At 36.9% G+C, this 14,067-nt stretch overlaps 1 protein-coding gene across 2 annotated transcripts in view; it reads right to left on the bottom strand.

The window, feature by feature from the left end:
- The window catches only part of GREB1L (GREB1 like retinoic acid receptor coactivator), a 243,503-nt gene that overhangs the window by 98,013 nt on the left and 131,423 nt on the right, over positions 1-14,067 (bottom strand). For both annotated transcript variants that reach the window (XM_019653872.1, XM_019653873.1), the window contains exons 5-7: positions 9,170-9,346; positions 4,219-4,395; positions 1,208-1,330 (exon numbers count right to left, since the gene is read on the bottom strand). In XM_019653872.1, coding sequence (XP_019509417.1) covers positions 1,208-1,330; positions 4,219-4,395; positions 9,170-9,346 — 477 coding nt within the window. The remainder of the gene's footprint in view (positions 1-1,207; positions 1,331-4,218; positions 4,396-9,169; positions 9,347-14,067) is intronic.

The following is a 14,067-nucleotide window of genomic DNA, read 5'->3' as shown; positions in this document are numbered from 1 at the left end:
TTCAAAAGAGAAATGCTCTCTGCTCTTAGAGCACAGCCTCTATCTAATTCTCTTAGACAGTTGAAAAGTTAGGCTTTTTAAATCCAGAATTAAGTGGACATAGCTGAGTGTGTACATACAGCAAGAAGTGCCCTATATAAAGTCAGCCTTATTATCATTGCTATTCTTGATAACATATTCTAATAATCACTTACACCATGAAAATAAGTAGAAACAATTTACCAGCTCTTCGGAATTTCATATAAATTTGAAAGTGAAATGCTAAGTAGTGAAATAAGCGAAGACAGCCTTCTTTTCCACTTGTGGTTGAGTGGACACTGGCAAAGCACGTATGCTATGAAGTTTGCATATTAGATGAGTAAAATAGTAATTCACGCATATAAAAAAACAAGTGAACTGAAAAAAATCCACAAATTCTTTTAAAATACTTAACTTGCTTGCCTAAGATATAACCTAAACTGCTTCTAAATAATTTTCTCAAATACTATAGCGATCTTTTCAGTTACAGCCCTCCAGCCCTCCAGCCACCTGAAAACATTAATTCTCATCTGGAGCCTTATCCTGACCTCAGTATAAGTGCAGAGGAATTTTTAGAAGCCTTAGACTAGTAACTTATCTGCTCAGTATCAGATCGTCCACTCTGCTGATCCTGCTCTGATACTGGAACCTAGTTTCAGGCACTAAAATTTTATCTGGTTATTCATATCCAGGTCCCTATCTTGAATCACTAGAAACTAGAACCTGGATTCTTCTGTCCTACCTTGAGACATTACTTTGTATCCTAGTTGATGCAATACTCCCTATAATGTTCTGTGGGCTTAGTGAGAGCCCTACCCGAGAACACCAGTCTTCATGAGTATGTCCCCAATACATGCCACCCGACTGCTATGACTCAGACTTTCCTCATGTCTGGATTTCCACTTATTGCCTCCTGTTAGAATCCTCTAGAGACAGGTCCTATTCTTGGGCTCAATTTTCTACAAATGATCAGTTCCTTTCTCTATCCCTTTCCTAGCACTGGCAGGACTTGGGGTTCTAGTCATCCACAGACTGACCTATCTCAATGCTGAGTTCTAATTCTAATAGTAACTCAAGTAATTTTCCTCTATTTAAAAATATTTCTATTCAAACTAGCCAACAATAAGTTTTAAATGCCTCATTAAATATACATCTGCTGCTTGAAATTCCAAAAGAAACTACCCCATACCTGTCTGAATGAATCCTGATTTGTATCCATTAGTTGTGCCATTTTCTGGAGTCACAGTTGATGACACTGAAGAGTTTGGTTTAATGGACTGGCAAGTAGCAGAGGATTGTCGGCTTCTACATTCTGGAAAAGAGTAAGAATCACATTATGTGAGGAGACCAGTATTTTGTTAAAACAGGTGATGGGGACACAATCCAGAAAATCTCTAAAATAAGTTGCTGCTCCTTAAGTGGCAACCTCTTTCCTTATCCAAGGTTCCCTTTTTTTCTAATACTGACTCTAACAGAATGTTCAACATGGTGAACATAATTTGTCTTCCTAGGGCAAGATGTAATGTTTAGAAGGCAAAGAAATGGTTACAAAGAGCAATCAGACTTTTGTTACCCAGACGAGTTCCCAGGGGAAGAATTACTCATAACTAATATACTTGCAGTCATGCTAGTTTTATGAATAAGACTGAGGTTAAAATATCAATAATTTATAAAAATTCAGTAAGCTTTCAAATACCAGTTAACCTGCTATCCAGGATTGATTTAAGTGTGGAACAGTTACCTAGAGTCCATCTATGTTGCCTTTTCACCTCAACCTTAATTTATGTCAAAAGCAGAAGCAAAGAAAAACTTATAGGCAGTAGAGAAAAATTAGAAATGCTCAAATTATTATTATTCTCAGTTCTTATTAAAGGAAATAGGTAGACAATATTCAAGGTGATTACTGATCATGCAACACCAAGCTTCATTTTAATTAAGCCGATATAAGTCTCTGGTATATTTTAATAATACCTTGTACTGATTCTGGTACATAGCAAATACTATGACAACATGTGCAGCTGTAACTTCTAACCAAATTATATCATATGTTATACCATATTAGTTTTAAAGATGATGTACGCGGTCTGACAATTAAGTTCACAAACTTGTTGCAACGATGTTGCTAACCTTTTTTGATATCAGAGGAATTATTCATTATAAATTTGTACCAACTGGGCAAACAGTTAACCAAGTTTACTATTTGGAAGTGCTGAAAAGGCTGTGCGAAAAAGTTAGATGAAAATGTCCTGAACCTTTTGCCAACAATTCATGGCTCTTGCATCACAACAATGCACCAACTCACACGGCACTGTCTGTGAGGGAGTTTTTAGCTAGTAAACAAATAATTGTTTGTTTACTCACCTGATCTGGCCTCCAATGACTTCTTTCTTCACCAGAAGGTTAAGGAAATATTGAAAAGGAAGACATTTTGATGACATTCAGGACATCAAGGGTAATGCAACGACAGCTCTGATGGCCACTCCAGAAAAAGTTCCAAAATTGGTTTGAAGGGTGGAATAGATGCTGGTGTTGGTGCATAGCTTCCCAAAGGGAATACTTCGAAGGAGGCCATAATGATATTCAGCAATGAGGTATGTAGCACTTTTTCTAGGGTGAGTTCGCGAACTTAATAGTCAGACCTCGTATTACAGAACTGTACACTTGAAATCTATGTGACTTTACTAACCATTGTCACCCCAAAAAACATTTAAAAAATTTTAAAAAAAGATAGCATGTGAAAAAAAAATGTTTGTCAATGACAAAGTTAATTATAGAGGTTCCTTTAGAGAGTTTCCAAGTTTATCAGATATATGCAAGGGTTGGAAGCAGTTTTCTATCACCTTCTATGCTATGACCTTCCTTGAAAACCTATTGTATTTGGCCTAAAAGGATATTTCCACATTATGTGTATTATATGCATTTTTGTAAATTGATGGTATATGTTTGTTTGTGTGTGTGTGTGTGTGTACACACACACACACACACACACACACACACACACACACACACACTATTCCAATTCCAAAATAGCAAATGCTATATGGGAGGCTTCAGAACCCACCCAGGATCATTATATCACAAACTATTTCACAGATATTATTCTTTCCCAGAAAGATGAATTGTCATTGAGCACTAAATAAGAAATTGAAAATATTTTAACTTCTAAAACAAAAGCTTTAAAAGGCAGGGAGGTAATACTCATACCTATTCTATTTTTACTCTTTTATTAGGGTCCATGACATTTAAAACAATTTTTCTAGAGGAAAATTATTTACACTTTGTTAGGATAAAGAGTTATCTATAATTCACTATGCTTATGATTTAGTGGCCACAAGCTTTAAGTTCTGATGATACCTGGCTTGGATACCACAAGCTTTAAGTTCTTGATGATACCTGAGGAGTTATATAATGTCATTTTAAATGCAATCAAGAGTAATTATGGTGAAAGACTCAGAGGCAAATCTGCATATGTAATTTGGATTTATTATGCTATTTTTCATGGTCAGGCCAAAATCTTGCACAGACAACAAATAGAAATATTAAAGACAATTATTATCTTGTGTTTAATAATATAATATTAATAACTGAGAAAAATCTCAGCATCTAAGAAACTGCTCAAAGAATAAGGATTAGCTATCCCACTGCAGTAGAATAATGAATAGAACTTGTGTTAAATCCTATCAAACACATGAAGATGTGAAGTTTAACTGGATTCGTTTCTATAAACAAGTTGGTTAAGTTCTTCCTCACTGAAAAGAAACAAAAATTTCCCAAGTATTATAAAGAGTGCATTATTTGTTCTAAAGGATGCTTAGTTCTAATTAAAACAGAAAAATATAGATGATTGAAAATTACCAAAGAATCTATTAAATAAAGTAGGAAGAGTATGTAACCAGGAAACTGACACTTTGAAGCCCTCTCTAAATGACAGAAGAGCTAGAAAGCGTCCATTTTTTTCCTGAGATTGGCACTCCCAAGAGACACAGAGACATGTACTTTACTAAACTTGAATAATCTCTATTGAAAATCAAAAGCAAGTCATATAACCTGCCAGAGGGCTTTACGTTTTTGGATGGCCTTCTGAACTTGGGATATTTATCTGTATCACACCTGAATTCTGAACCCTGCATGGGCCACTTGTCATTATGGTAATATCCTCATTCCCTTCCCCTCCCTTTCCCTCTCTGGAGTTGAGGCTACCTTTCCAGCAGATAAGAGGTCCCTTTGACAGTACACCCTGGGAGCTTCTGACTAGGTAGTACTTTAAGTGCTTCTGCTTCTTTGGCTGGGTGGTGAGCTTCAAGTTAATGTGGTTGGAAAATTCCGTGAAATACCGAAATCCTCTTTCTCCACAGCCGATACAGTTTCCAGAAAACCCTGAAAGGTGGAAAACCAGTTACTGGTGGCCTTGTATGTGATATAATACCTTTACATATAAGAAGCACAGAAATATTCAGTCTTTGACTTGGTAACTTCCAACTTTCAAGGAAATAATTCAAAGGAAAAAACAAGTAAAAAATTTATTTTAGCAGAGTTATTTCATAATAATGAAAGGCTGAAAATAATTTAAAAATTTTTAAATGCTTTAAAAGGATAATGATTAGGGAAACAGAGTGGATAATATCATGTGATAGAATTTATATAGTTGACATAAAAATATGAAAAAGTTTGGTTTTAGGGATGCTCATTATGTCTTCCTCACACACTCCCCTTTTAGAGAACCTACTGGCCCTGGTTCTCTGCCCTGCCCACCATGCAGACTTGCCTCCATGGCCACAGCTGATTAGGCTCTGGACCAATATCTTACCCAATTTGGGACAGTCAGTCTCTCTCCTGATATTTTGAAATAATTACCAAGAGTCAGTCACATGGTACTGGACCCTACATTTATAAGGTTTTGTAAAATTGGAACTTGAGTTGGGACCATGTCAACCACATGTCAGCTAAGATGTGGGAGAGAGAACAAACAGAAATGTGAAGAGGACGTTGGTCTGCAGAAAGGAGAGGATGGGCAGTGATGAGTAAACTCAGGGCATTGTCAACTTTCCAGTTTCTATGAGATCTAGCTGTACTTTCTGGCATGAGTTCCTTCAGATTCCCACTTCCTCTTCATTCAAACCTCCTTTACTCAAATTAAATTATTCCATGAGATCTAACATCCAAACAATTCTCATTCAGATCATTCAAACAAAACAAAACTTTCCGTGACCTGCTTACAGCAGGGTACATAGAAAGAAAAAGAAATGGAGAAGGCTCAGAGGATGAGAAGCCATGCTTTGCTTTATTGGAAACAAATTTTTCAGTACCCCCTTAATAAACAGAGGAAAACAGATAGGAGAGTGAGCTCCTCTGGTTGTGACTGATGAGGACACCACACATATACTGTCATATAGTGAACAAGGACAAAAAGTTGTAAATAAGAAAGGGTATTCTAAATTTCATAAATACAATATCTCTATATACAAATACAAATAATTGAAAATAAATTCACTGATGAAGTGACACATTCCTTTTTAAATCCCCAAACCAACCTGTTACATAATTAACAAAGATAGATAAGGAGAGAAAAGAAAGGCCAGGATTAAAGACAGAATGTCTTACAATGTTACAATCTCAGAATGCTGACAATTCAGAGCATTCTGAAGTGGCAGTCCAATTTATTATTATTTATGCAATAATTATTCATTGACCATCTACCTATATGCCAGGCATTGTGCTAAACACCGGAATAACAGTGGTGAACAAGAGATAGTTATAACCTGTGATCAGTTACATAAAATTAGTAACTCTATATAATTAGTTTATTATCACTTTATAGAAATATAAACATTAATATAATTGTGTAAGTTATTTAAAATATATTCAGAGATGGATTGCATTTGAGAACATTTGGCTATTTGTCTAATACCTTTGACCTGTAGGCCCCCCCAAAAATTGTCAATGGCTGTCTAGTTCACTGAGTTCCTAAAGCCAGCCAGCCAGCCAGCCAGCCAGCCAGCCAGCCAACAAATACTTGTTGTACTTTATGTACTAAGCACTGTTTCAGGTACCAGGTTTTCAGCATAGAACAAAGTAGACAAAATCACTGCCTCTGTGTAACTTACATTATAGTGTGACCATCAAGCCTTGATGGGAAATTACCTGACTTGTGAGGCAGATGTAGCACATCTAAAACACAGTAAAAAGCTATAAAAAACCTTTCAGTCAAAATAACCAAAGACAGTGTCAAAAAAAAAAAAAGGCTTATCTGATACGGTTCAAGTAATTCATAAAAGGTTAGTGTGAGAATTAAAATTAACGAAGTACTGAGGTTGGGTTTTTATCTTTTTCTCTGTCTTTGAGGTGAAAAGCAAGACCATGTGAGGAGGAAGAAAACAATGGATCTTGGATAATCTTCAAAGCAGAGAAACTTCAAATTGATAATTAACAATATTAAAGAGTTAGAATCCTACAGTCTATTTTTAAAACTCTGTGTGGTTTCAGTATTAGCTTTAATCCAAGAGAGATTTTATCTGCTGCAAGTTTTTACTGTCATCATCACAAAAAATAACCAAATTACCTTTCTAGTTTTTCTGACAATCAAGCCTTCCAATTGCATGGTAGATTTGGGACAGAAGCACTACCAATTGGATCAACATATTTTTAAATCAATTCCCCCAGTCTTTGGAATCTGCATAATTTATCTAAAAATTTACATGCATTGGTATTGAAGTCCATAGGGATTCCAGAATATCTGAAATTGAAAATTTTTCTCACTATATCTTAATGCATACTAAAATCATCCATCAGAAGCAATAAATGTTGGATGAATGTTAACTTTTGGACAAAAGAGTATTGACATATAAAAATCTCAACAACGTGTTTGTCTAAGAAAAAACTTCTACAATTTTGTTACACTGTACTTTTACCTAGAAAAGTTGGTTAAAACTTATGTCTATCTACAAGGGTAGAGAAAGTAAGCAAAGTTCCAAATCTTTAAATATATTTAATAAATATGACAAAATGGCAGAATACTATTTAAACAGCAAGTACTATGTGCCAGGCACTGTGCTGAATGGGTGCCTTATAAATATCATCTCATTTGGTCTTTACAACTCTGCAAGGTAGGCATTTTTGGCTCCTTCATACAGATGAGGAACCTGAGACTTCAAGAGGATAAGTCGTTTGCCCAAGTTCTTAAAGTATTAATTAAGTGGCAAAGTGAGATTTAAACCCAGTTCCAATTCCAAAGCTTATGGTCTTTGGTCTCATATGCCTGATTACATAGGATTATGAAATCTATTATTTTGATGGTGTTTTCTGTGTCCTTTCCATGGTGTATTATAGGAAGATTCCTCTAGTCTGGAACAATTATTAAACAGAAAGCATTATGAGAGACTTTTTTTTTGTCGGTAGACAAGCCGCATATGAACTGTTCCATTCAATGGAATTATGATGCTTTTAATATGCTAAAAAGAAGTTTCCCAAAGATTTTTTTGTTTGTTTTATTATAGCCAACGAGGCTGTTAATTCTGTGAGGAAAAGCACTGTGTCTTATCATTTTTGTGCCCCACATCATAGTCTAACATGATTTCCATCATACAGTACATTTTGAACAAATACTGTTGAATGAATGAATAAATGAATGAACAAATGAGTACTTGGACCATCTTTGCTAATTTAGTGGAATATATAAACTTTACCATTAGGCTTCTATATTAAACTATCTATGTTTTCAATTTCACTAAAAGAAAAATAAAATGAGCATTTTTTTTATGAGCATCTTATGAAAAATAAAAATTGTCACTTCTTTTCCTATGAACCAAGAGAAGGCTTTATAAATCATGTGCAGGGTCACATTCTGACTGAAGACATTGATTTATGTATTTCTAAACTTTCTGATGACACTGTATAACTGCGAAGAATACATCAAACGAAACAAAAATATACCTCACAATCAATACAATACTTGAATTCTTTGCCCTCTTCTTTTCCCTTTTTACTGATATTTGAGTTGAAAATATCTACAAGTATTTGTCCATCTACAGCAATAGATATTCTGAGAAATAAAAGCAAATCCAGGGAAACACAGCAGCAAAAAAAGCAACAAACTTCATGTGCCCTCCTATTTGTCTTTTTAATTATTAAGAATAATTAAAAAAATATTTCCAATCTTTATTTCCCATGATGTAGAGAAGCTATGTTGTAATATCAGAAAGTAAACAATTCTGATAAAATATACATTTTACACCATATATATAGTTTCCTAATTATTTTGGGTGAGCTAATGCTAAATATAAAGTGATAATCACATCAACCAAGTGTAATTAGGAACAATGTGGTATGAAAAAAAACAACAAATAACTTACTAAGTGGATAATCCACAGTTGAATAATTGAGAGTTGACTTGACATCAGGTGCAGATCAATGGTTCTATAGAGAGTGAATCCTATTTTTTTTATAAAATATTAATTTTTGATAAACTGCATCCTATCCTTTATTGCCTGGTTAAAAAAAATGTCTATTCATTAAAGTGAATATTTCCAGAATGAATAAAAAATAAAAGCTAACTTTTAAGAAGCTACTAAAGGGCCGGCCAAGTGGCGCACTGGTTAAGAGTTGGCTTGGGACACCAGCTCTGAGCAGCAGGGCCACCGGTTCGGATCCCACATGAGGGCCAGTGATGCTGAGCTGTCTACAGCTAAGATGGTGAACAACAGCTCAACTTGGAGCTGGGCTGCCATGAGTCGCCGGTGACGGTGTAGGCTGCAGTGGGGCTGGCCGGCAGCTGGTGTGAGTTGCCGTGTGCCACCATGTGCTGCCATGAGTGGCCATCCAATGGCCGGGAGCGGCTGCCTCACCCGGAAAGAGCTCAATGATAATACCAACATGGGCCAGTGAAGCAATGTCCTCCACAGCTAAATTGAAGAGCAAAAGGACAGCAACTTGTCTGTGCCCCTTCCCCAATTCCCCGACACTGTTCCCTTCCCCTAATTCCCCAATAAAATCTTTAAAAAAAAAGTTACTAAAAAAAAAATGTTTCATACTTGAACTAAATGATATAATCCCAAACCAATTCTGTGATTTCAAAAAAATTCTGTGATAATTTAAAATAAACTTGTATTTTAACTCCTTCATCTTAGAAGAAATTTTATAGGTGTGAAATACTCACCTAAAAGTGCATTTTTTCCATGATCATCCGGTAGAAATCGTTTGTCTACAGCACACACCAGGATGTGTTCAGGAAGATTGGGAGACTTCGCTCCCACCAGGAGGAATCCTGCTGGGATGTCAATTTGTTCCATACACAGAGATACCAAACGCAAATCCTTTCCTGCTTGACAAAAACCTAAAAACCAGTAAAAAGGACACAGAAATGTTTAGGGAGATTATAACTCTTTATCACGGATGGGTATCACTATTAAGGACTAAACTTAAAGTTCATATACTCTAACTAGAAAACAAATCTATCATATATGCTGCTGTGAGCAGAGCTGAAAAGACATTAAAAGGAGGTATTTCTGACTGGTTCAGCTAACATTGACAGTTTTTATATTTTCTGTCCACAAGTAAGGAAATGATAAAAATACAGCAAGCTTTGAAAACTGTATGTAGGGCCGGCCGAGTGGCGCATTGGTTAAGAGCTGGCTTGGGATGCCAGACGGCCCTGGTTCAGATCCCACATATGAGGGCCAGTGACACTGCCCTCTGCAGCTAAGATGGTGAACGGCAGCTCGACCTGGGACTGGGCTGCCGTGGGTCACCAGCAATGGCATAGGCTGCAGTCCCCTGCTGCAGTGGGCTGACATAAGCTACTGTGTGTAGCCAGCAGCCTGTGTGAGCGGCCAGCAACCACCATGAGTGGCCGTCCAGAAGCCGGCGACTGATCTGCCTCGCCCGGGAAGAGCACAATGATGGTGCCAACTTGGGTCAGTGCAGCAACATCCTCCACAACTAGACTGAAGAACAAAACGACAGCAACTTGTCTGTTCCCCTCCCCCAATTCCCCAATAAAATCTTTAAGAAAAAAAAAAAAGAAAGAAAACCATACGTAATTTTTATGTGCATGTAATGTAGCATTTTAACTTTCAAGTTTACTTCTCTAAATGGGGACAAACATAGAACAGAGAGCCTTTCCATTCATACAGGAAGAAGCTGAAGCTCAGAGTTTGGAGACTCATAAAATGAATGGGTCAGAACCAGAACTCAGAACTACTAGGTTATTTTCACTAGTGGTGATATGACATGACAAAACCTTACATAACCACTTTGGATGGCATAATGTATTGCAGTATTAATTAGTTCATTATTTATTAAAAATCATTTGCAACAGATGTTGTCCTAGGGCTGGGAATACAGATATCTTCCTCTAAGAACTCATATTGTATTTAATTAGGAAGTATGTATAAGGAACTGCTAATCACAAAACAATATTACAGGGGATAGCTATTTTCTGCTGCAAATCACTGATCTCTACATTTGGGAAATGATCCTCCTGCACGCTAATCATGTGCTTCCCCTGGAGAGTTGTGATATTCCTGATTGACCTGCAGCTGGCACCTGACCAAAGCTGGGCCACTATAATATCCCACTTTTCTGGCCATAGTTGATCAGTCTAGGGTTGGGCACCTGATATAAACGAGGCCAATCAAACAAAGTTTTTTCCCTAAAATTTCTGAACATGGATCCAGGGAGAGCATGTTTGCTCCGTGGCAGCTCTGTTCCTTGCCCTGTGAGAGGAGTCTGACAGCAGAGACAGGAGGCTCAGGGGGAATGTTTTGGCAGAGTTTCGGTCCCTGAAGCCCAGCTGTATCTGCCTTTCCCATGGTTTGGTTAAGACACCTTTTGCTTTGGAATCCTTCCAATAACTTCTTCACTCAACCAAAGCTAGTCAGAGTTGAGTTTCTTGCACGTGCAACCAAATGAGGCTGAACAAAATATGATAAATTATTTTAGGGAGTTATGGGAGATACAGAACTGATATCTGGGGCCGGCCGAGTGGCTCAGTTGGTTAAGAGCTCGCTCAAGAGTTTGAGCTCTGAGCAACAGCGGTTTGAGTCCCGGCCCGAGCTGAGCAGCCGCTGAGCTGCCAACAGGTGGCAGGATGGCTCAGCTAAAAAAAAAAAAAAAATTGTAGAGAACTGACACCTAACTCCCCACACACAAACCTGAGGAGATCACCATTATCATAGCCCAACACAAAGCAGGGAAGAACCATGCTATATTCTTTCAGCATCGATTAATATGATGTTCACCAACTGCCAACAAACAATTAGATGCCATCTGTTAGTATATGAGAAATGAAAAGAAAACAACATCCAAACATGGTATGAAGCCTTGGTGCATGTAAATCTACTATATGGTCTGGATCATCAAACCTGAAAAGCAGACATAATAAAATTGGAAAAAGTCAACAGAAAAAAAGACTAAAATGATAAAGACAATGGATTTCAACCATTTCAAGCTTGTAGATCCCCTTTTAACCTTAAAAAAAATTCTAATTTAACGTATAGTATTTGTGAATTGAGAAAAATATCAAAATATTGTGAATTCTTTAACAATTTAAATGAATCTGTATTTTATTATTCACAATATCATCTATAGTTATTTGAAAAATAGTCATTTATATATGTGAATCATGTTATTTATTCAGTTTACCAACATTTTTGGAGCCTATGGACACATAGAACCCCTTGAAAAAAATTCTGCTGCTCCCACCCCCATTAAGAGACGGGACTCACAATTTGTTTTGAACTTTGGAAGCTGGAAATTGATAATGATGATGATGATGAGATGATGATGATATTGATGGCAGCTAAAATTTATGGAGCACTTAACATAAGCTAGGTACAGTGCTAAACACTGTATAGATTATTTTATTTAAACCTCTCAACAACTGTAGGTAGTGACTACTATCTGCTTTTATAGAAGAGAAATTGAAGCTCAGAAAGGTTAGGGAACTTGCCCAAGGTTACATAACGAGTCCAGTAATGTTCAGTGACATAAGACATGGGAAGTTTACTACATGAAAACAGACAAAAAGTATACTATCCAACTTAGCATAAGAGAAGCTAACAAGTTATAATCCAGAACTAAAACTGTGAGGGTTGAACACAGACTTTTCACTGAATTCTAAAATACTAAATCTAGAAGGCATTTTAAAGTCCTAAAAGAAGCACTCTATTTTAATCAAAGAAATTATTAATGTGCAGATAGACATTAAACCTAGAAACACATTTCCCTGGAGCCAGCCGAGTGGCTCGTTGGTAAAGAGTTGGTTTGGGAACGCGAGCTCTGAGCAGCAGGGCCACCGGTTCGGATCCCATATGGGCCAGTGACACTGCCCTCTGCAGCTAAGATGGTGAACAACAGCTCGACCTGCAGCTGGGCTGCCGTGAATCGCCGGCGATGGCGTGGACTGCAGCAGGGCTGCAGTGGGCTGCTGTCGGCTACTGTGAGTGGCCGGCAGCCAGCATGAACGGCCGGCAGCTGGCGTGAGCTGCAGTGAGCGGCCGTCCAAGGGCCAGTGACTGATCTGCTTCACCCGGGAAGAGCACAGTGCTCACAATACCAACATGGGCCAGTGAGGCGATGCCCTCCACATCTAGACTGAGGAACCAAAGGACAGCAACTAGTCTGTTCCCCTTCCGCGATTCCCCAACACTGTTCCCTCCCCCAATTCCCCAATAAAATGTTTTTAAGAAAGAAAGAAACATATTTCTCTGAAGAAGTATTGCCTTAATTATGATTTGTTCCCAAAGGCAGAACATATAAAATATCTTCCCAAAAGGTGTAGATAAACTCAGTGATGAAAGGTTCCTGATTGCCTATTGATGGAAATCAATGCTTGGGAAGTTGTCTCTGTCACTAAGTAGTAATACAAACTTTCTACAACCTTGATTCACTCTATGTTAGAAAGAGTGGAGGAGATGGAACCATAGTCCGCACCAACTTGTACCAATCTGCAAATCATTACAAGCCTTTTTAGGCCCCCAGGGCTATGTGGAACCCCGAGATCATCAGATGCAGCATTTGCCAACAAGTGGTTATCAAACTCCCATGGATTCATAAAGGTATTCCAAGATCCTTGGGAATTGTAAGTGCAACTTAGATAGATATCATTACCAACTTCTGAAACCTAATAAATAACCCTTCTAATATCCTACTTTATTTATTTATTTTTTAAAGCATTTATTTGAGCAAAAAGAGCTGCAGCCCAGGAAACACAGATTCAGATAGCAACCTAAATTTTGTTCCCTCTAATATCCTACTTTTAAAACAGAATGTTCTGAGGACCTTCCATCCTACACCTATAGGGACAGTGAAAACCAGTTAAGTGAACTCAGGACTCACCCAGTTGGACCCCATATCAGTGTGTGGTTTTGACTATAACACAATTTTAAGTGGTTTTTATTATAAGTCATATGTATTGATATGTTGCTTAATTTATACCCATAATGGTTTGTTGGTTAATGATAAGAAGCTCAGGAAACACTGATTATGTTAATAAACACAAAAAGAATCATTTTACAAATGTGCCTAAAGATGTTATTTTAGGCACTAAAATATGTTTAGTGCCTAAACATATTTGCTCGATATGAAAGATCCCCACTCTACTCATCAAATAAGATTATATAAAATATACCAATATGTTTCTAGGATACCAAGATAGTCATCGTTAAAGTAAACATTTAATGATTATAATGCAATTTGGCTTTTCAAGTGAGAGAAAAGCATGTTGTTTGCAGAGAAAGTTTGCAAACAGCACCTTGAAATTTTTTTCATATAAAGCAAAAATGCAAAAACTATAAAAAATAAGCCAGTACATCTCTTTTTAATTCTAAAATGTAGAAATTCAAATTTGGAGTATTAAAAGTAGATTTGACACTTTTTTTGACACTGGAAAATATTTAAATATACTTGGCTACTCTTCTCCCCACCCCCCAAAAGTACAACATTTAATTTTTCAATTTGTCAACAAAATATACTTTTTCTTATACAACCAACTTAAAGTAAATTAAACAGCAATTATTGATACATAATTGTGGACAATTACTTATGATAAAATGT

Source organism: Hipposideros armiger, unplaced genomic scaffold (genome assembly GCF_001890085.2).
Source record: "Hipposideros armiger isolate ML-2016 unplaced genomic scaffold, ASM189008v1 scaffold_209, whole genome shotgun sequence".
Taxonomy (NCBI): Eukaryota; Metazoa; Chordata; class Mammalia; order Chiroptera; family Hipposideridae; genus Hipposideros; species Hipposideros armiger.
The sequence above is the reverse complement of the archived record's forward strand: the minus strand, read 5'-3'. Positions and strand labels throughout refer to the sequence as shown.